We start from the raw sequence: 24,092 nt of genomic DNA on the forward strand, positions 1-24,092 counted from the left end.
AAACAAACAAACAAACAAACAAACAAACAAACTCTTAAACTCAGGCCTCACCTGCAAATCACTGATTTAGAAGGCCTTGATTAACAGACGACATCGGAATACACATTCGCCTAAACCAAACATAATTTGCATGTTTTCATGTTACTATAAGGTAATTAACAAAACGCTTATATGGAAACATGCAAGTTATGCTCAGTCTAAAGAAAGGTGCATTCCAATACCTTTAGTTACTAGCCTACATGCATTTCTTGTAATACATGATTGCATGCCATGCATGCAATTAATCATCATGATACACTAAAAGAAAACAAGACCCTAAACGTGAAGATAATCGCTTAGCTATCCATTTCAATTTTCATTTCATTAGTTGATTTTTATCTTTTAGAAAAAAATGAAAATGTACAAAACATCATGTTAAAATCAAGCAAACGATATTCTATGTATTCCAAATAATATGTACATAAAATCGCACAACATAATAGATTGCAAAGCAAAGATACATGACAATACATTTACTTAATGATGTTGAAATGGAGCTGAAGCTAAAAAGCAGGGCTTGTACTAAAAATGCATTCCCTTCCAAGCAATTATTAATATGGTATATACAACAAAAATGTTAGCTAAAGAGAAACTTGCACAGTGACATCATAAACATCGCACAAATATACTTAGTAGGAAATAATGCTCTAACGAAACCCTATACAGGGTCGCCTTCTTGCAGCAAGGAATTTGGGAGAGGGGGCAGAAAGGAATCATGAGTCGATGAGTTTAAAACGGATGAAATGTGTCAACATGCATATTTATACATGCATTATACCTAATCCTGTAATCTTTTTTGCCATAAGAGTTGCCTACATATCCATATACATGCATATACATTATGCACTACTTGATTATTGTAATTCATCACATTATCATAAAAATTACCATTATCTTCATCTTCACAGAAATAAGAGGTTTCAAAAATAATGTTGCCTCGTAACACGCACACACGCGACGTTACAGAGTGAGGGGGAGGGGGAGGGGGGGGGGACGTTAGAAATTAAATGCATAATATTATGATGGGCAGAATTCCTAATTCTAATCTCCAAGCTTTTGCTTGACGAATCTCAATTGGATACTCAATATCGCGGACTAGGATTTGTGTCACTGTGAGAAGGTGGAAGAAGAGTGTCAAGAAAGAGTCTCTTTCCACATTAGTGTTTCTGGTCAATACTCGTTCATTTATGAAATTCCCATCACTTCGTTTGTCCATTCAGACTTTTTACTGTATATCGGACGCCCACTTAGCCTAAGTACGAGGGGCTACCCATCTATTTACTTTACGCTGGGAACAGGGCAGATGTTTTAGTAGCTCTTGTAATATCAACATGATAAAATTTCATTGCCACTTCATATTAATTTTCTGGCATAAAAGACAGGCTGTGTTCCGCACCTATCGGCTGCCTTGTTACATGGGGAAGTGGGCGTGTCAATTTTCAGCGAACGTCATGCACCTGGGAAATAACTGCACCACCTGCGCTAAACATCCAAACGCCCTGTGTGTGTGCCTATGTACAGGACAGCGCGCAGCGCAGCGTACACACTCGCTCTGCACTGTAGAGCGAGCCGTGTGGCGTACGTGTGTGCGAACTATCCAAAACAAAGCACACGGCCGATCGACCCTCACCGAATCATAACCTACCGCTGCCAGGGAAAATGATGGACTGCAAACATATGCTACCATGTTTTCTTCTACTCATGTGTATATGTCCACTCACTTTGAGTGAGATCTACAACCTTATATCTTCCAATGATTTTGATGCTATCAAGGCATCCAAGGAAGTTGTGGCGATTTCATTCATCAGATGTGAGTATCTCTGTATGCTATGCGCTGCGACGGCAGTGTTTCCCGGTACGGGAAAGACCGGGATGAATTGCGGTCTCAGCTCGTCAGCAGTGGACTGTGTACATGTACGTAGCTATCCCCACATAGCCATGCCCATGGTTTTGATTGAGCTTGATCAGGAGCTTAGGAGCTAGGGCATGCATAGGCATGGATCAAATTTGTAGCCACTCATACCATAAACAAGCTAGTATTTTGCCCCATCACTCTTCCTATTTGCTATCACTCTAGACGGTGACCCTAACTAATTAACTTTATTATGATTTAGGAGGGGCCCACCATTATAGTACAAACACTGAAATATACCAGGTACTCACAGTTTGCATCATCATGGTCAAACATTGGTCAAACAGATCAGACCCGCATTTAGCATGCACTTCTGATGATAAAGTTTACAGTTTAATATTTTCTCTTGATTAAAACCTGTACCATTCACATGACACAAATCAGTTTGACCTTACTGGTATAATTATTTTAAATCATCATATTGCAGCCAAACCTTATGATGCACAGTTCCAGAACCACTTCAGATCATCAGGGGAACACCTACAGGACTTTGGTGTCCTCTTGGGAACAGTAAGTATCAGCAGTTTTGTATTTTTGTCTTTGAGGAGGATGGGATTGGGGGTAATGGGTCATTTTACACCAGGTGCTATATCTCTTGCATGTTAGGTGGGAACAAAAATCGGAAATTCCTTTCACTGTTTATCCTCTTGCAGCCTATACCTATGAATTTCCTCTTTTGTTTTTTTACTTTCCCTGATTGCCCAGCTTGGCAAAGTGCTGATTTACATGTACTTAAAATCAAGGAGTCAAAAGAGGCCTGAGCTTTCGATCCTAGCAGAACCTTTATAAATGCATGGCAAAATGACATATTGTATGTGAGGAAAGCTATCACATAATGAACTACATGCAACAAGCACAGTCTTATGAGGGCTAGAGACACAGAACAATGAAAACAAAAGGGGTAGATCAGAGGTCAAAGGCAGGAAGCCAAACAGGTAGGAAAGGGAGATTATGGGGGGGGGGGGGAGGAGGGACAGAAAAGGTAGAGATGGGCCAGTGAAGATCCAAAGGATCTGAAGGGGCTCTTTGTGAAGGATTAATGTGACATATGATTAGGGAGGCAACATCAAACAAGATAAGGAACAACATAAGGGTTAAGAAAAGGAAAAGAGTGGAATAGCAACAGTGATTTGGGTGGGGTGCTAGGGTTATGGTGCTGTAAACCTGAAGTACAAAGATGTGGCAAAAAATGAAAGTGAGAGCCAACCAACCCCCCCCCCCCCCCAAAAAAAAAAGCAATTTCAGTACAAAACATAGGAACATATTACCTCTGTATATGATAAAGCAATACATACTACATTGTATGTAGATGTGGATCAATACATAAAAGCAAAAATCCAATAGAGAGAGATATATACCCAGTACATATAGTATAATATATACATAACCATAGCACAAACAATTATTATACAAGTGTGTATGTGGAAAAGGGCTATATAAAAGTAACTCTGACAAGAGGAAAGGAAGGAAAAACCTGGAATAAAACTTGTACATCAAGCAAAATGCGTAGACTAAGGAATAACAGAAAAGACATCAATTATTTCCCTCCTGGAAATTGAGGCCAAGGGGTTGGATTGTCTGAAGTTGTTTCATGCATAGTTTCTCTCTGCTGGTTTTTGGACTGTGATGAGGCAATCTTTGGGCTCTTGTCCAGACACAGTCGGAACCAGTTGAGAGAAGCTCTGGATGAGAGGACTTCAGACAAGCCAACCCCTTGGCCTCAACATCCAGTCTGAGGGAAATCTCTATTATGTGTTTTCTCTTATTCCTTACTCTACCCATTTTACCTAATGTATTCTTTTTATTACCATTTTTCCTTCTTCTTGTCAAAGTTACTTCTATACAGCCCTTTTCCACATACATAACCCCCCTCCACATACACACACTTTTGTTGGTTTGTGTTTATACGTGTATAGACCTGTATATGTATGTATAATTCTTTCTTTTGTTGGCATTTTACATTTATGTTTCAATCTGCTAACACATAGCATTGCATGTTTTTCTTTTTTTTTCTTTTTAGATATGTTGGACACTTTGCTTTAGTTTGTTGGTTCTCACATGTGTTATTTTTTTGCCACTATTTTTGTACTGTAAAAGTGAATAATTATTTTCGTGTGACTAATTTTTCACGTGAGACTGCATTTCGAGTTCCGCATGTTTTTAATTCTGCGGAATCAAGACATTCACTACTGGACTCCATATGGCAAGCATTTATTTTCGTGCTAGTTACTGGTTGCACAAACGTGAAAATTTCAACACCGCAAAAATTTCCACTTTTAGAGTACTTTAGGTTTAGGACACACTGCTTGTTCAGCTCCCCCCCCCCCCTTCACTCTTCTTTTTTTTTTTTTTATCCATCTGTTGTTCTCTATCTTATTTGATGTTGCCTCCCTATCCATCTTTATTCTTCACAGGTTGCCTCGTTCATCATTTGGATCATCACTGGCCCACCCCTGCCCTCTCTCTGTTCACCCCCTTGCTTAAATCCCCTTCTTTACATGTTTAGCTCCCTGCCTTTGACTTCTAACCTACATGTACCTCTACTGTTTTTGCTGCTCTGTGTCCCTACAATGTCGCCCTCCTCAGATGGTGTTTGTTTTATGTAGTCCGTTGCATTACATAAATTCATATCAAACATGGTTTTATTTCATTGCAATGAATGGATATCAACTATGTGATTGATTTCCCCACATTATGTTTGTCATTTGCCTCTGATGAATATTCTGCTATAGGATCGAAAGCTCAGGCCCCTTTTGACTCCATTTTACTCCATTGGTCCACCACTTGGATAAGCAGTTTTCAGCAGCCTTATTTTGCTACATTTACTTCAAATCAAACAGAAATTCCTTCTTGTAATGCCAAGTGCAACTCGCTGATGAAAGCATCAGAATTTCAGCATCGTGTCGGAAATTAAATCGCAGTGTCAAGAGATACAGGAAACGCCCACATTTTCCAACCTCAACACCTCACCACTCACAATGCACGCAAAACACATCTGCTATTGAAAGAATATAGTCCAGTCATTGGGTGTGGTGGGTATAATTTTATAGGTTTTGCAAATTGAAATTCATCTGACCACGCTCCAGTTGAAAAGCAGCAATTAAGTGTGTGTGTGTGTGTGTAGCATATTGCAGAAAGTCTTTGGTTTTGGTTTTCCAAGCATATAATTGATCCAAAGGACTGATCAATGTAAAATTCTTGTTGCCAGATGGATGCTGACTTCCATGCCTATCTGGCACAGGCTAATTTTAGCCATGAAAGTAACACAATTTCTAGAAAGCATGCTCAGGCTCTGTTTTGATTTATAAACCTTTTGGTAGTATGTATAATTCTACCTTTAATAGGGTATCCATTAATTGTGGGGGGGGGGGGGGGGGAGGGAAGGTATGAAATACCCTTTTCTTTTTCTGTGATTAATAGTCTTATTGCCAGATCAGGGTAGCTCTTCATTGTGATGAGGTCTGTTCTTGAGCCCACATTCTCTTATTTACCTGTAGTCATGCAAAGAATTGCAGTCCCACTTGTTATTCTAAAAGGGAATCCCTCCCCTAAAATTTAAATTTGAGAGGTGTGAGAACATGTCCTAAGAACTCTAGAGAAAATTCTATCCCATCACAAAAAATGTCCCAAACTGTGAAATATTAATCTTAATAAATTAGCACGCACTATTGCGCGCTGCAGTAGTAGCCAGATCGGAAAATAGTAGCCACGCGTAGACCATCGGAGTGTGCATGTTTCCTTCGTTCGCCTGCGTCTGCACACGGCTATATCGAATACTGTCTATAGGTATCGCCTCATCGAGCCAAATGCATCGGCATGAATAGAGGCTGCTGTGGCTGCCTGGTCAGTGGCCCGGCGCAGCGCAGTAGCACCAAACTAGCTGCGTACATGGACATTCGCGTGCGTTTGCGTGTTTTGAGAGTATCGTAGTACACTGATCATACAGAAAATTATCGACGCAATTGAATGCAGTCGATAAGGCCATGTAATTTTTTGCATCTTAGAGATTGTTCTATGTCTCTTTATATACTCCTATTTCAATATCTCTGTATGTGAGTAACATTGCACTCTTATATTTCATAGGGATATTACCAGTACAATAACCTACAATGTCAGAAAACTAAATTTCTGTGTACAGATACACTTTAATAATTTCTCTTGCATTGCTACGCCCTGTGCAGGGACTAGTCTTTATCCATGCTGATATATTAAATGTTGTGTGGGTTTTTTTTTTAATTGTTTTGTAGGTGGATTGCCTGGTGGACCCAGTCACAGAGTATTGTACCAAGCCTGAAGCAGCAGAAAATGTCCTTGTCTTCAGGTACATGAGACTCTCCTTGAAATGACATCTCTGTTTATTTGAATTATCAGTGGTAGCTTTTTCAGTCGCAATCTCTGAATGTTGAGAGCAAAAAAAATAAATAATAATTAAACAAAAATATTTCATAATGTAACACTATATGCTTGTATGCTGTAATGTAGTCATCTTTAAATGCACTTCATGAGTTATTCTAGTTACTATATTAATCACGTCTCTTTGCTATTTAAGTGATATTATGGTTAATACATTGTACTTACTATGGTTTTGGGGAAAAAGTGCATTCTTCATGTTGTATGTGATGGAAAAATTGCAGATCATACCAGTGACATGACATCTCTACATAAAATACATTTGTAATGTTTAGTTGTCATGAAGCTTTAAAACATGTAAAAATGAAACTATGCCCATTGCAGAATTTATCAGTGTAGCTGTATATTTCAATAGTCTGAGCTGCAGAGATACGTTTGTAGATTCTTCGTGATTTCAATCATGTCGTATTCTTTACAGGCATGGCACATTCATCCTCACCTTAGCCTATGATACCTTGTATGGAGTGGATGCCATAGTATCAAATATCCTACAGTGAGTACAAAACTACTGTGGTACTATTTAAGTTGTGTTGCTATGATCTCGAGATTGGAGTTTAGATGATTTTATTTCAAGCAATCTTAGTTGTGACTAGTATTTGTTCCATATCAAGTACACTTTACCACATTTGTTGCCTGTGCTTGTGTGTTTGCGCAAAAAGCCATGCAATATTGATGATATTCTCTTTCTTCATATTGCATTGCAGGGGGAGCACTCACATGTGCAATATGCAGCTGATATGATCAACCACAAAGACTGGTTGCAGTAGTTCTGAAGTTTTTACCGTGTCTGATAATGAGGGGATATCAAAATATATTGCCCAAACTAATGCCATTTTGCAAAGAGTACAAGATGATTGTAATAATTATATTGAAGGTAATATTTCAACTGTTGCATTACCTTAAGATGGTTTTACATAATATTATACTGGGTATTTTGCAGAACGTTCAATTTATTATGGACTACTTTATGGGGAAACAGAAAAACACTGCCATGGAGAAGATGGCTAGAGCCTAGTTGTAATTTTTCATTTTTGTATACAGTAATTTTAAGTTCATATTGTATGTTTGCAATGATGGTTATTTGGAGATACAAGTGTAGTGCCTGTAGCGTAATAGGCATGATGAAGTACCATGCATTATTTGGGGATTCTGCCACATGAAGTGAAAATTAGCCTGCAATTTTGTCATGCTCCCTCTTTACATCCCTGTCTGCAGTCTCGTCCTCATCTTTGACGTGCCGATCACATCCGAAAGATCCGAATTTCAGGATCTCCTGGAGTCCCAGAAAGGCAGACGTGATGTCATCTTGGGATTTGTGCCTGCCATTGGAATTACAGGTAGTCGGCTTAAGAGAGGGTGTAGATGTTTTTTGTTGTGTGAATGAGTACTTGACCTGTGTCAGTGAAATGAAGTTTCCACAGAAAAAGAAAGAAAGCAGAAGTCTGTCAACACTCTCATAACTTACTTTCCTGTCTGCTCTAGGGAATTTTTTATTTATTTACGTTTTATGGTCATCAGTGGACCCTTCTTTTACCAGAAATATGAGGACTCATTCATACAAAAACAGAACAGCTGCAGAGGGCATCTTCCATCTCAAATAACCTGTGGAAAAGCTCATAAACAGGATGGCTGTAATCCATGGGATTATTTCTATAGATTCTGTTGGGTGATAAGTCACGTTGATGACGGAATACCAATATTTCTCTTACCGATCTGAATCAATCATTGCCACGTTTGTGTTTGTTCAATCCGACACCAGCTGACAGGGCCTTCACCGAAGTGGCCTTTGCCTACAGACACAAGTTCAAATTCATTGTGACAACCAGGAAGGATCTGATAGCTGACTTTGATGGCAGGTAGGAAAACAAAGACACAAATGGAATTTTAGGATGATGATAATGAGGACAAATGATAGCAAAGTAATTTGAAATGGCAGTGTAGGCAAAAGTCATGAAAATTATGGTTTGTGTTGTTTCTAGTGAAAGTAATGATAGTTGGTTTCATGATGATAAGAAGAAGAATGTGATATCATTTTAACAAGGAATATTGTATTTCTGCTTCTACTACTAAAGATTATTCATAATGTTTATACATGCCATCTTTATTGTAGCAGCAGCAGCATAAGCACAGAAATAACACAGTGGAATCCCGTGAACATCTTTCTTTACATTAATTTATATCCTGTGTAAGATCTGTATTTTCATTTCAAAAGTGTTTCTTTGTTCGGAAATATTTAACAAGTTCAGAGTGATATTATCTGAGTCTGTATTCCATATCAAAATTTCCAAAATGAAACTCAGCACATGTCCATACTGAAATAGAGCACTTGTAACAGAAACTCTGTCCAGTGCGATACCACAACACTGCTGTTTGCTTCAGACACAAAAGTCCAAAACTTGGTGTTTGTAATTGTTGCTATGTTTGGCAATGTGGCTTGTATTATTAAAGGCAATGGCTCTTCTTCCATGCTGTAATGATATACCATCTCTCTCTGTATCTCAGGATACCCAGCTTGTCTCGAGCTCCAGTCTCCGCAGTATTTGTTCTGCAATGCAGTGTGGCCGCCCCCAGAGAGCCCTGTGCCCAGGCCAGATACCATGGGCCCATCAGCACAGAGGGACTCGTCATGCTGATGAAGACGTTGGCACTCCCGTCTGTGGTAAGCACACTTGGTCTATACAGGCTTGATTACACTTCTCATGCATTAAAGAGATTGTACAGTTTTGGTTGAGACCTAATTTCACGTTTCTAACATTTCTTGGTGAGATAATGAGAAACCTCTTATGAAATATGAAAGAGCATGTAATTCTATGAGGAATTTAACATTTACTTGATGAAAATTGGTTTTGAAATGGCTGAGATATCGTAAAAAGAGCGATTCTAATAAAGTGTGGGACCCACACTTTATTACGATCGCTTTGTTTTACTTTGTTTTTGGATGTTTCAGTCATTCCAAACCCGATTTTCATCAAATAAACTTTGAATTCCTTTTAAAATGGTATGCTCTGTACTATATCATAAGTGTTTTCTTGGTATCTTGCAAAAAGTTAAAAGCCCAATTCACATCTCCACCAATACTGTACCATCCCTTTAATAAAATCTGGAATATTTGCATAAAAGATATAAGAAGATTGAAGATATTAGTTAGTAATATTACAAGACTCTCAATCATATCTAGGAATGTTATGGACAATGTTTCAAGAGTGAGCCAGTGAATAGATATGACTAGAATCATGAGAAGAAATGACTAGATGCATAAGTGAGTGTATGAATGAGTGAATGAATGGATGTAGGAATGAATGAATGAATGAATGAATGAGTGGATGAATGTATGAATGCATGAATGAATAAAGGAATGAATGAGTGGATGAATGAGTAAAATAATGAATGTATGGCTGAATGAAGTATTAGAGAGCACAGGAATGAATAAAGATCTGCTGGCAAATATGAATGTCAGTGATGTGAAAAGACTCCAAAAAGTCCAAAATCGAGCGGCTCGCCTGGTGCTTGGTGTAAAGAGAAGATCCCCGAGTGCTCCTTTACTGAAGCAGTTACACTGGCTCCCCATCAAAGAGCGTATCGATTTCAAACTAGCCCTTCTTGTCTATAAATGCATGATGAATACCGCTCCTCAATACCTATCCAACCTACTAACCACCCCTACAGCCACCAGATATCAACTCCGGTCACAAAATGATAAGACAGTCCTACAAATCCCACAAGCAAAAACCAAAGCTTTCGAACGTACATTTTCACATGCTGGATCTGTTGTCTGGAACACTCTACCAAAACAACTCCTTCTATGTGATTCAGAGGAAATGTTTAGAAGGAAACTCAAGACTGAACTATTTCAATTGTAACTACTAAGTATGTTCCTATGCTTTGTGAATGTTGTTTGTTGATGTATGTACAGCGCTTTGATCAGGTCCTGTAAAAGCGCTCATTAAGAAATAGTTATTATTATTATTATTACTGGAATAATCAAATGTGTGATAAAACTGAAGATTGAAGAAAGACAGTTAGTGTAGGTGTGTGTATTTGGGTAAGGAAGAGTCAATCATTTGCATTCCATGCAGCTTTTGTGAGCTTGTCTATCCTTCAAGTCTGTCATACTAGAAGATTATACATCAAACACATATCTTGCAGAGACTGAGAAAGCCCAAACTGAAAGCAGTCTTCAGTCTGACAACACACAATAAAAGGAGATTTCTGCATAGTAGTCACGTGAAATGTGACAGGTGAATTGATCTCGAGTACGTGAATGTGCAATACTTAATTCTTTGTCGTTTCTGGGGTAGTGTTTGACCGTATTACATGGTTTGTTTGATATTATTTTTGAAAGGTTGATATGACAGGGAATGAAGAAGGAGACCCATTTCAGGAAGAAGGCATAGCAGCCTTGTATGCAGTCACCGATCCAGCCAATCACAAGCAAGCATTATCCATCGTCATGGAGACAGCGACTTCATTCAGGGGGAGCCTTGGACTTGTGGTGATCAACAGGTTAGTTCCCTGAGATCAGTTGCCATTGTAGAATAGTAGTAAGGCTACTCAACTAAAGCTGTCCTCACATTGAGCATTTCTATTTCATTACTGAAAAAGAATTCAGTCTGACAAATATTCTGTGTTTTTCGAAAGATACGCCTTGATAAAGACACTGTTTAACACTGAGATAGCTCAATTGAATTACAAAATGTACTTTACTGACTCACCTGCTTAAAGATGTTCAGTGGTTAAAAAATAAATAAACACTCAAGGAAACAAATTTTGAAAATTGTGCTGTCAATATCAAGATATGTTTAAACAAATATCACTCTGTTCCCGAACCGTTCTGAAATGGTCTGTTGTAATACAAAAGGTAAAACAATATTCAATTATGTGAACAACAATAAGCTAGTCCTGTTAATGTTTGGAAAGTTAATGATGTGATTGAATTGACACATGTATATGGAACAAGATGTATCAAGTTTTTCGTTTGGTTGTTAGAGTTGTTTATTTTGTGTTACATTTTGTGAGTACTCATTTTCTCAGATGGCTCCTAACATTTTTTTTTTTCTGTCAATATTCCTGTGATCAGAATAGAGACTATGTTTTTAATTGAGTGTATTGAAGATGTTAGGCTTACATGATGAAATGTCTAACATATGTCAATCCACTGGTTTTGGTAATTTGACATTTTGTGTATTAACCCTAGAGCTACTTTGATGTCACAGAGGCAAAATGTTCACTTGATCAGATAACTGCAGTTCTCTACTCCCATCTATGATCTGAAATAAAGAGAACATCGACAATGCAGTCTTCTGTGATGAAGTAATGTAAAGATCTGAAATGTTCAGTTAGAGAGGATGGAATAGTGAATTGATGTAAATCTGCCATGTAGGGAATCCTCAAATTATTTCTTTGTGTTTCTTTCTGTCTACAGGGATGATGTCACTTATGATATCTTGTTGATGGCTGATACAAAGTGTATACCAGCATGCTTTGTTCTTCAGGGAATCAAGGAGGTAGCTACTTTTTTACATACTGTAAAAGTGGAAATTTTGGCGGCGTTGAAATTGTCGCGCATTCAATGCAACCAGAATCTTGCACGAAAATAGAAGCATGCGAATATTTTTGCTTGCCATGTGTTCCTGTAATTGATGTCTTAAATCCGCGGGATTAAAAACATGCGAAACTCTTCTGACCCAGTCACTTGCAAAAAATTAGTCGCGCAAAAATATCTACTTTTACAGTATTCATAGCTGCCAGCTATATATATATTTCTTAATTACTATGTTTTTACTTCATCAAACATAATAAAATGTATTTTTTTAATACGAACCACGAGAATCCGTAACCTCATAATGATATCATGAAATAAAAAATGAAAATATTGTCAATACCACAAATGAATTGCAAAAACTTCTAGCTGTTGAATATATGATGGGATGAAAGCTCTTTTGTAACCCATGGAAGATTAGTCAAGAGTATACTCTAGGTAGGTACATGAAGTTATGGTAAATGTGTGTTAAAATGTGTGTTATAGCTAAATCAGTTCAATCTCAGTGGGTGAAAAAGAAGAATGCTGCTGAATTTTGACGCAAGCATTTGTCATTCTCATTAATTTCCGAGAGTAGCATGTCATTGATGAGCACATCCGTGATGCCTCGGAGCTGAAAAACTTTGTAGAGACCAACATTCATCTGGCATTCAGTTACCATGACAACCAAGCCCAAGCCCAGGAGGAGGGTGATAACGCATATGGAGGGTATGACGATGAAGATCAACCACCAAGTGAGCTTTTACTTACTTCTTTTGCTAAAAGATAAGTCTTCATAAAGGCTGAAGTCAAACTGATATTTCTGTATCTCAAATGAGCCATTTTGCAAGTGTCATGTTTAGATGTATATAGTTTCATCAAACTGAAATTGACTCTCGACTGATTCATCGTATTCATGTAAAAGTGCTTACACTAGATGTGTGAAATTGTAGACCTGTTTGTATTTTCACAGTGAAACTGGCAGCACAAATAGCACCTTATACTGGATAATGATTCATAGAAGACATATGCCTTATGCTTTGTGGGCTTTTGTGTAACTTCCACTGATTTCTCTAAAATGACCAGTCCAAGAGCAGCAGGATGACCATGTCCAGGCAGCCACTGTCCACCTCAGACTGGCCCTCCAGCCCCCAGAGTCTCCCATACCTTCACTGACCGATGTCACCTTCCCGTCATTCACTGGCAAGTCGCAGCTGACCAGTGTGCTCTTTACCATGAAGTGTAAGTGGCAAGAGTGTAGCAGATTAATGAATATGAAAATGATGATCACAATATCAATATTTGTGATAAATATGAAGATCAATAAAATATTGGTAATGATGTTCTTATCAGGAGTATTTTTTTATATCACTATTATTGTGATCACTGTAAACATCATTTTTGTGCAGTGTTGCATCGCAACCAGCATTCTTGTACATCACCTTTTAATCTGCTGTATCAAGAAATCAAGCTTTATTGATTTATCATTTTTAAAAGAATCTATTTCTGCCTTATCACTACTTGCAGCTAGACATGGCGCTTTTTGAAATTTCTAAGGAAACTCCACTTTATGATCAATACTTGGATGGCAAGAGTAAAGTTGAACAAACAGACCAGCGAAGGGTTTATTGTAATAAGACAAAAACTAAAGTTATGGAATTGAAGTTTGTAATTTCATTTTTTTTTTAACCAGTTATATCAATAGCACATACAGTCAAACCTGTCTATAGCGGCCACCCAAGGGAGACGGAAAAAGTGGCCGTTATAGACAGGTGGCCGCTATAGACAGGTAATCCAGCTTTGTGTGCATTGCTTACATGTACATGTATCATCGTTGTATCCTTACATGTACATAACGTGTACAATGTATGTGTACGTATGCACACATTGCACACATCATGTGTTTCATGCATTTAACCAAGCCGGTGTATATGAAATTGTTGCACCGTATATGTGACTGTGCACCTCAAAACGAACATAAAGTCGCACACAATGATTTTGCGTGAGGACTAAAAATAAGTGAAATGGGTCAACCTAGCCGAACTTGACTTTTTCAGATTTTCTGAAAGAGCGGGTCTTCTTTTACATTATGCTAAAATTTGGTATCATAAAACGGGCAGGAAAGTGTGTTTTTTAGCAGTTTATCTCAAACATTTGTGGTAGAATAGTGTGATTAGGTGTATCTTTAGAATCCCTTTTTCATTTCTGAAAAACCTTGTACACACTCTTCACTTCCAACTCTAATAACTTTTGAAAGGATAATGGTACTGCTTTGAAAGTTGCCATTAATTATGGACAGAATGTGTTAATGAGGCATGCTTAATTTCAGTTTAATCTGATAATCCCTTCATTGTTGTTACTCTCGTGGTTAACTTCCTGTTTTTTGTTCCATTCATCGCACAGCCAGCACGGTTTGGTAAAGATTAAGCGCTTGAATAGACACTGTACTTCAGAGCCTCTTTTCTCAGTTCACACTTTTCCTGAGTTTGTGCTTTCTTTCCAATATTTAGATAGGTTAGGAAAGTCCATTTGATTTGAGTTATACATCATTTTGAAGCTTAAAGTCTGCTCTTTTAGAATATGGTCTTAACTAAAAATTCATGTCTGGCGACTTTTTGTTTGTTTTGAGGTGCAGGGTCACATATAGTATATATATTGTTGTGAAAAAAGCTTAACACTAGTGAATTATTATGACTGAGAGTTTTGAGGGATGAATGAAGTGGTGGCAATCACTGAACGTTGCCCGCACGGCTACAAAGCGGAAAACACATTGAATTATCGACTCGGCTGCGGCTCCATTGGGTTTTTGGCCGCTATAGACAGGTTAAAATCCACTGCGGGAAACAAAATTTGTGGCCACTTGGCCGCGTTAGACAGGTGGCCGCTATACACAGGGTCTTTAACAGGGCTATTCTCTCAGGAGGATTTTTCAGTGGCCGCTATAGACAGGTGGCCACTGTAGACAGGTGGCCGCGAAGGCAGGTTCGACTGTATCATTTACAGTGAGACCAAATGAAAATGTCAGTACCTAGCATCTGTTCCATCGGTTTGCACAAAAAATCATGAGATGATTTTTTTTCTTTTTTTCTTGTGGTAGTTCAGCAGCTGCCTGTGCCCCTCTAGTAAGCCACACTGCGAAATTGTTGCAACTCAAGCACACTTATGATGTGAAGGGATGTATTTCTACTTCTCAAATTCTTTTTGAAGTCAGAAATGTAGTAAAAAATCTTATCTGCATATTCACAGGGACTATGAGGAATAGCACTGTTCTAGGAAATCATGTAAAACCTTGAAACCTTGTAACTTTTCTATACATTGCCTGAATGTAATGAAGCTTTTGCCATTCTGTTTATATTATTCTACTCTCTGTATCAAACTTGAACAACTTGAGTGTGAAATGGATTCTTTTGTTCATAGTTTAAAAGCTATCAGAGTTACTGGTGCCTTTTTCTTTCCTGTCAGATTGCAGAATTGTTGAAGGGACAAAGTCACACAATAGACCTGCACATAACCTCCACACATTCATTGGAGGGAAAAAGCAAACAAACATGCAGAATGATATGTTTGATAGCCAACTTTCTGTTTGTGACTGTGTATATATTGCAGCAGTATTTATATACTAATGATCAATGCTGTGTTTGCAGGGAATCCTCGAAGCCTTGCATTTTTGCAGTCTTTTGAGTCTGCATCCCAGAGCATCATCTCCATGTTTCCAGAGGAAAGCCTGGACACCCCTCTGGCGAGAGTGGAATGTTCCAGCTGGCCAGATGTGTGTGACAAGAGCAATGTAACGGTCTATCCCACTGTCAAGATGTACAAGGAGAGGTCTGACATTGCCACTTATGGAGGGATTCTTGATGAAGGAAATTTCCTGAAGAGTTACATATTGTGAGTTTATGAACTTTCATTTTGGTTTACCCCCTTATTTTTGCATCAATAGCATTTGATGTATTTTAAACTGTGAACAGTTGCTTTAAGCTTTGCTCTCTGAAAGATATCTCCCATGTACCATCACTAGCATTGTGTGATCATAGATTTCTATTAGATTAGAATATATGATTTCTCTATTAAACTCAGCGATTCTTGTATCTGTGATGAAATCGTGTGTGAATGTTTTTGTGTGGAAACAGACAGAAATAGAAATGCTGTACAAGTTGAATATAGGAAGGATTTTTGTCTCAAAAATATGTCTGCATCATCAGCTGCAAAGTTATGATAATACTGGTAAGCTCCCCAATACAAAGAGTTAATGTGCTCTCCTCTGTGTCCTGATGACTAAATACCTTCTACAGGCACAAGCTTCCTAACCCAGTGGAGCTCCAAGGTGCTAAAGACGTTGATGCCTTCACCATGGGAGTTCTACCCGATCCTTGGGTGAAGGACCACCTCCCTGGAGTTGTCGTGGCGATCATTCCAGATGACCACAGCAGAGGTCAGTCATATCTGTGAATAATCAAGACACAGGGATAAGTGAGATCATGAAAGTAATGGCCCTAATTTTGGCAGAGAGGTATTGTTACAGTTGGTAATTGGAGGTCATAATTACCACGCTTAGATAAACTTAGTGGCAGTTGAGAAGGCTGCTGTAGCACTTTTGTATATTCAGCTTATTAACTCGTGAAGAACTGATCCAAGCAATTCAAGTATACATTGAGCATTATTGTTTATATGCTTATGTCATGGTATTAAGAATTCAGAGGGTATACTTAGTTTATTTACTTATTAATTTGTTTTTATGTATTTATTTATTCATATGTAAGCTTGATACAATCAATTCTTTGTCATTCTATTCCTCAATCAGAATTATCAGTCTACAGACAAGTGGCACAAGAATTAGCTGGGGATTTCCTGCTTGGTCTGTGTACTTCAAAGTGTGCCCCGGAAATGTAAGTGCTCTACACTTCTCATGCCCAGGCTGATTTGCATGATTAATGTCATTTGCTAGGTGCTGTTTTTGTGGTGTTTTGTTGTGTTTTTTTTTTCCCCAAGTTTGTACTAACAGACATTCTTTCATCATACATTTATCCAAAGTGTATTCTTTGTAAAGCATATGTTTCCTTTTGTTTGTAGTTCTAGGTTCCATAGCATACACAGCTTCTATTCAAAATATTCAGCATATCCCTTGAATGCATTTCAGAGGGACTTACTGATCATTTTGATAATTGTAGTGATGTTCATTTGTATTTGTTTAAACCACTTAACATACGTACCAATTTCTGTCATTATTGGATACAGTTACTTAATTTCAGCAACCTGTGCTCATATCAAGTCGCTTGATTTAAATTTCTTACAAAGTACTGTAAAACATGAAATATTCGCGGCATGAATTTTTCGCGAAGTGCCACTGGCGTTCAATGCATATAATGTAAACATGGACTTTCGCGTGCATTTTAATTTCGCGAATCTTGGCGCTCGCAAAATTCGCGAAATTAAAGTGCACGCGAAAATTCCTTGTTTTACAGTACTCTTTGCCAAGTGTTATCAAGACATCCTTGTGTGGACAAATTGAGAATTGTATTGACACCAATGAAGTAATGAAGCTCAGTGCTGCATAATGATTCATACCAAAAAGGACAATAGTACAAATTTTATATGTAATAGGCTGTAGCCACCCTAACTAGGTGCTAAAAGTAAATTGACGTTTTGAATATTTATATTATGCAGCAAAATCTAGAACTGTTCCTGGGAGATGTGTCATTGATGGAAACCATGTAAAAGACAGAGGTGGAAACAATGCAAACCAAGCCCCTTCTGTACAGTATTTCAATAAATCAATTTCCCTGTAATGCTTCAATATCAATGTTCAGTAGCTCATTTCAACTGCATGAGTGGGGTGGCATTGGGAATGCACATTACTTTGGCCACCTTGGCAATTTGAGTCAGAAATCTCACGGTCACTTTCTGTTGCATGTCAGGCTCAAGATCGGTGGGATGGACAAGCCGACTCCACCGTCTGTCATTGTCGAGAAATGGAATGACCCCAACAACCCAAGGGCAAGCTTTGAGGAGGAGTACACTCCCGAGAAACTGGCAGCATTTATACGCCGAGCCAGCATGCCCATTCTGGTGAGATAATCAACAAAGTACAGTGAGCTGCTCACAAAAACCCATCCCATCAAAAACAACAACAAGAAAAGAGGAAGAAAAAGATAACAAGAGGAAATGACAACCTTCAAAGAAACTTGATTCAAGTTTGCCAGAATCATTTAAAGAGATGGATAGATTTAAAAAAAAAGTAAAAACATAATGTTTTGAAGGACTCACAGCAAAGTATAGTTCAGTGTATGTTCCATTCTCAAGAAATTACGTTAGGCATGCGTTGTGGCATAATCAGCTATGCAAACCTAGATGCAAAAATGTCAGCAAAAGTGACATTTTCATCTCTCTCTCTCTCTCTTTTTGGTCACAAAGATTATCTCTTATAAGAATAACACTGTGGCTTTGCATCAGTTTGTATTTGTAGTTTCTTTGGGCATGCAATCAGCATTGTATTCTTTTCTGGTAGAAATTTCATAATCATTACAATTTTTGACGACATCAGTCAGGTGGCACATATATAGCCAACTTACGATGGCTACTTTTTGAGCTAGTGTGAAGTGCGTAGCCAATGAATTTTAGAAATTTAGCAACAATCTGATACCCGGTGCCTTTGTAGAGTGTTAACCCAAAACTAGTTTTACAAATGGACACATCACCCTGCTCCCATTGATGGGGTGGATGACATTGTGTCAAGTATTCAATATTGTACTCTCTGTGTCAATTTCTGATTGCCTTAGTGTTTGTATTTCATTATGTATTTGTGTATTACTCACATTGGCATGGTTATCAAGATATGATCCAGTGAGGTAGTCACCACCAGAGTTGGTGTAAGCATTCCTCTCATATTATGGGAGTTGACACGATGGGTCAAATGGACTGTTGTCCAGGGGGACATTTTATGAAGCATTTTGTCCGACAATTTGTCGGACAGATTTGCTCTCAGCCAATCAAATGCAAGGATTTCAGTAGCTTTTAACATTTTGTCAGACAAAATATCTGACTAAACGCTTCATGAAATGCCCCATCAGAAATAATTTCATTTCACATTGGTTTTAGTGTGTCTGCATGGAATAGAATAAACACTTGTAATAGGAACAGATTCAAGCCTATGGGACTGTACTAATAATGCAGGAAATACCGTGACTTGTACTCTTATTTGTTTGGTTTTGCTTTCTTCTTTTTCTTCATGTCCACATCCCAGCCTGAGCTGACTGCAGCAAGCATGCCAACCTACATGGCTGAAGGGAAACCTTTTGCCATCCTCTTCAATGCCGGTGATGATGTCTCCCGAGAAGCAGTGCAGTCTCTCCTGAAGTTGGCACAGGGTGAAACCCGTCAGCACTACGTCCTGTGCCAGATGGACAGGTGATTGATTGATTGGCATCTGTCTGTGGACGGATTTCTTTTTATCACATGATTTCCGTATTACCACTATAATCTCACCCTTCTTTCCTTGTTTGCTGGTCTTGTCTTCCAAGTTCCTTTTGAACACGAGGGAAACATCCAAAAAAATATTAATGTTGCTATCATAATTTTAGTTAAAGGAAAAAAAGGGGATTTTTCTCCTCACCACCAATAGAGGGCGAGCTATGCAATGGTGTCTGAGATTTCATGGAGGCTGCCATGCTACCAACATTTAATAGTATGGCGGACTTAACACGCTCAAGGAACATTTTTGCAGCACATATTTGAACTTTTGAACTTTTACGCGAGTATGCACTTCTTGATTTGGCTGCTTCTCGGTTGCTTGTATGCGAACGTGTTAGCATGAGGAGTGAGCCTACCACCTCACTTCTCCCCGTGCTTCCCGTGTGCTCACGTCAAAGCAATTATAAAGGGCGTATGCATACTTCGCACTCTAGTACTTACTCACTATCAAAGCTCTTTGGAAAAAACTCAGGAGAAATTTGAATTGCTGAATCAAAATAATCAGAAATGATTAGAAATAAAATTTGATGTGGCATCTCCCCTTCTCTCTCTTCACTTTCTCCTCTCAAGCTCTAATGAAGGTGCACTTGGCTCCAAGACTCTGGTCAGCTATGGTCTGCTGCCCACACCTGATCAGGCCATGGTGGTCATCCTTGACCGTGAGGCCGGAGAGGTCTGTAGCTTCCCACAGGGTTCATACCCCAGGGAGAGCTCTATCAAGGCTTGGCTGTTAGCCTCCCTCCAAGGCAACAGGGAATGCTCTGAGTATAGGGGTAGGTGTTTCCTGTGAAGGCTTGATTCTATTTCACCTTTTATCCTCTTTATTTTTTCCTTTACTCTACTTATCTACTTATTTTTTTCATATCACTATGAGTATAGTATAGTGTGACTGCATGCAGCTGAAACTTCAAGAAGTTTGTGACATTATAATAGATCCATTCATATTGTTTACATGCATTTTGCTTTCTTTTGTGTGCTGTCGCACATTTGCATTTTTTCCTGTGAAAAAACAGAAGTACGGGTAGTTTTGTATCCCTGAAAGTCTGCATATTTTTTGTCTGTAGTGTGAGAGCGTGCTCAAACTTGGGGAAGATATTAGGAAGCAGGCTATGTGTAGTGTCGTGCAGTGTGACAGCAGCTAAAGTGTGTAATGGATGTTCTGTCAGGTAGTTTGATTCCATGACCAACAGGATGGAATGGGCTATCATGGCAAAGAACCTATCTACTAGGGTGTAGGAAGCTTCTTCATAGGATTAAAATTTAGTTTTTGGAATTCTTTGTCCTTTAAGATAAGTGGTATGGGAAGGAATGTGCTAGCTGTGCACGTTAGGCCATGGATGCCACATGTAGATACTACCACAGAAAATTTGTTGTCGTTGTTATCTCTAGAGGCAAGCTACAGATAGACAGCTTTTAGCGTGGTTAGAGTGACTTGAATGTGTCAAGTATAAAGTTAGGTCACGACACTGAACATGTCCAACTTGGTCCTAAAAGGGAGTGTTAATTTGTTTGGAAGACATAGAATGTTAGGCCATTCATTGATGACCTTTTAGATATCTGACCTTTTCATCTTCTCATTGGACTCAGTTCACTTCAGGAAGAGATTGCAAAATAAGATGAGCAAATGTGGACATAATTTATCTTTGCCAAATGTTTTCCTTATCACTGAAAATTCACTCCATACATACCAATGCAATTAGTCTGTGAATGCATGGGACTCCACGTTTTGTAGCTCTCATTGGGTGTAATTCCCACATCAATGTAATATGTACAAAACTGTAGATGCCCAAGTGAGAAGAGAATGTTCTTTTCTTTCCCCCACAAAGCCCTGATTAACCGGGAGTGGATGCCGCTGGTCCCACCCTACGACTACCTCAAACTCATGGAGGAAGAAGAGCAGGTGGTGCGCCATGGTCGTCGGGGCTTGAGGCAGGAGGAGGGCCCCACACCTCTGGCCAGGGAGGATGCGGACGACAGGGAAGAGTCTGGTATTGGAGACGGCCCCGAAGATACCATGGCTGACGTGCCTCCTTCAAAACGAGACATCTCCCATCAACACGAGGAACTTTAAGCAGAAGCGGGTTTTGATTGTTACCTCCGCCAAGGAAGAAAGAGGTTAAATGATCATCGGCGTTGGTTTGTCTGTTTGCAAAATTGTGCAAAAAAAATTTGAATGGATTTGAATGAAACTTGCAGGAAAAGTTGATAATGACACAAGGAATAGATGATTCAATTTGGGTAGTGATGTAGAAATTTTTATGGATTCTTGAAGGATGTTTTATTGTTTTGCAGATAGAGTCAATGAACTTGGGAGTTCAAGCTGCGGGTATTTGAGGTTTGCATATATATGCGCTCTGAAGTGAGTGCTCTGCTCAGGTGAGCCACATAGCTGGAAGCTGATACGTAAACAAAAGGCTTCTCTACAGGAAATAGGGCGATTTTCAGCATGCGTGTATGATAGTAGAAATGAGCTGCTTGGCGGAGGCCTGCGCTCTACGAGTGCTTTTCTAGTTTGTTTGTTTGTTTTTACATCAACATGGAGAAATACAGAATTCTATAATGATGGAGCAAAAGAATCTGCACACAGGGTATTACCTCTTAGACAAATGAATCTCTTGTTAATTTCAGTTGCAAAACATTCTTTTGCCAGGCTAATGTGAGAAAGATTATGTTTTTTGGGGGAGAATGTGCTCTTTTTTCCTTCATTGCACACCATCATTTACTCTCATTGTATTTTCCATGATATGGTAATATGTTTTCGTTTATAGTACAGTGTACATATTTTTTTTTTCATGAGTAAGGAATGTGTTTAGTGTTTTGTACATGCCACTGCCATACAAAATCTAGTTTTCTGCTATCAACTGCATCATTATAATAGTCAACACATTCCAACTGAGTTGATAGTACTATTCAAGTGGAGAGGAGATTTGACATTGTCCGAATAGCTGTTATACACAGCAGAGTTTAATGCATTATGATGGCTTGTACTGACATGTGCTGAGCTGTTCCAAGGCTGAATTGTAGTGAGCTTGTACATACGAATGATGTGTGTGTCGTTCACACAGCATGGACTTCTTCATTTTATACCGTTGAACACAGATGTTGTTTGGGAAGAATTGTTTGTCACACAAAGTACCTTGATTGCACATTGTCCTTCATATCAATCTTCAATCATAAATGGCATGGATATACTACTATGGCAAGCACCTGGGAAGGTAATACTGAAGTGTTATTTTGACCCTGCAGAGGAATAATGATTGATTTCTTAATTTTTCAGGCTTAGAATAATCTCTTGACATTCAACAAAGTGCAGTTAGTCTGTAATTTACATGAGTATGTCATTATTATTGAATTATGACAAAAGTCATTAAATGGTTACTGAAATATTTGTATTCTTTTACTATTATGTAATCATTACTAAAAATGACGCTGAAATGAAGATAAGTAATCTTGTCATTGGCCAAAGGCAGGCTTGGCCTGGAAATTAAAAAAAGAAAATATTTAAACAAATCAATCTTGCCATCAGAACATACTGAAAGTCACAAGTGATCATTGTTATTGATTTATTTATTTAATACTGGTAGATATATTTGCTACTGCCAACAGAACAAAGATGTTGCCAGATATACATACATGTATGAAATCATTATATGTACACTTTTTATGATAATGTTTAAGGGAAATTGTATCAGTTTCAAAATATGATGTATTTCATTGAGGGAAATGTGATAATCATTGAGCTTGTAATTCCACTATGTAATTTGGATCATGTTGTTATACCTTGTCATAAAAATGTTCCGTGCTCATTGACTATGAATGAGATACTTGTACCCCAGAAAAGGAAGAAATGCTATTAATATATGGATTTTGAATTTCCTTGCCTAATCAAAAGAAAAAAAGAAGAAGAAAAAATTGACTTTAACCCACAAACTGTCGCCCATCAACTTGCCTATTTCTTTCATCTGTTTGGGGGGAAGGTTTTTAACCTTTGTGAAATCCATCATCACTTTGTAGTTGAGTAGAGTATGCTCTAAATTAGCAGTACTATTAAATGTATTGAAGAACTAAGTGTTGTATGTGCTATCTCTGTTGTGCTAAAAGGATAATCATGATATTAGGATGCCTTTCTTTCAGTTAATATGCAGTAGAAATGAACCTTGATTTTGGCAGTGTATACACTCCACACACTCACAAAATGTCTCCTAATTTATTTGTGAAAGGGTGCTTCCAAACCCCTTTAGAAAAAAAGAAGCAAAATTTGCCTGTGTTTTTGAAAAGTGAGACTATTTGTGACAACATGGTGCATAACAATTCTTATAGAAATGATTGTGTCTTTGTACAGTTATTGTTATTTGTGATATTGAAATGAAAGTATTAGCACTTGCTGGTGTTGTTTCATTTGATAGGATCAAGTGCTTTGCACAGTATTAAAGTCTTAGCCAAAGGAGTCAGATGTGTCATATACAAAATACATGACACCTGCCATATCTTGTAGGCAATCATGTAACATATTACATACAATGTAACCATGGAAAGTTTTAAAGTTTACTGGATACTTCTATATAGAAAAAGTTATTGTCCTATAACTTCTTCATGTGATTTCAAGAATGAATGTATCCGAAGTCTCTTTTTTGTTGTTGTTGTCAACAGATGTTCTGGAATACTGTGATATTTGAATACTAGAATATGTCATCATAATATTTGAAGCCATACATGCATGGAATTTGCAATGTGGCTCAAATGGAC

General features: G+C 38.2%; 1 protein-coding gene across 1 annotated transcript; it reads left to right on the plus strand.

Moving 5' to 3' along the window:
* Positions 1-1,694: 1,694 nt before the first annotated feature.
* LOC139717328 (thioredoxin domain-containing protein 16-like) lies at positions 1,695-23,060 on the plus strand. The gene is made up of 18 exons (XM_071628834.1): positions 1,695-1,849; positions 2,379-2,461; positions 6,199-6,272; positions 6,780-6,854; positions 7,577-7,698; positions 8,121-8,217; positions 8,864-9,020; positions 10,704-10,864; positions 11,718-11,865; positions 12,478-12,634; positions 12,966-13,121; positions 15,524-15,767; positions 16,172-16,311; positions 16,681-16,765; positions 17,795-17,945; positions 19,120-19,283; positions 19,917-20,119; positions 21,173-23,060. The coding sequence occupies exons 1-18, from the start codon at positions 1,699-1,701 to the stop codon at positions 21,415-21,417; spliced, it is 2,613 nt and encodes an 870-aa protein (XP_071484935.1). The 5' UTR covers positions 1,695-1,698; the 3' UTR covers positions 21,418-23,060.
* Positions 23,061-24,092: the final 1,032 nt, after the last annotated feature.

Source organism: Diadema antillarum, unplaced genomic scaffold (assembly GCF_040938485.1).
Source record: "Diadema antillarum isolate AM-2024a unplaced genomic scaffold, OU_Dant_1.0 scf00000074, whole genome shotgun sequence".
NCBI lineage: Eukaryota > Metazoa > Echinodermata > Echinoidea > Diadematoida > Diadematidae > Diadema > Diadema antillarum.

Coding starts and splice junctions, on each gene's coding strand:
- LOC139717328 (XM_071628834.1), top strand. CDS start 1,699: ATGATGGACTGCAAACATATGCTACCATGTTTTCTTCTACTCATGTGT. Junction 13,122..15,523: donor TGTGCTCTTTACCATGAAGT/GTAAGTGGCAAG, acceptor CTGTGTTTGCAG/GGAATCCTCGAAGCCTTGCA. Junction 16,312..16,680: donor TCCAGATGACCACAGCAGAG/GTCAGTCATATC, acceptor TTCCTCAATCAG/AATTATCAGTCTACAGACAA.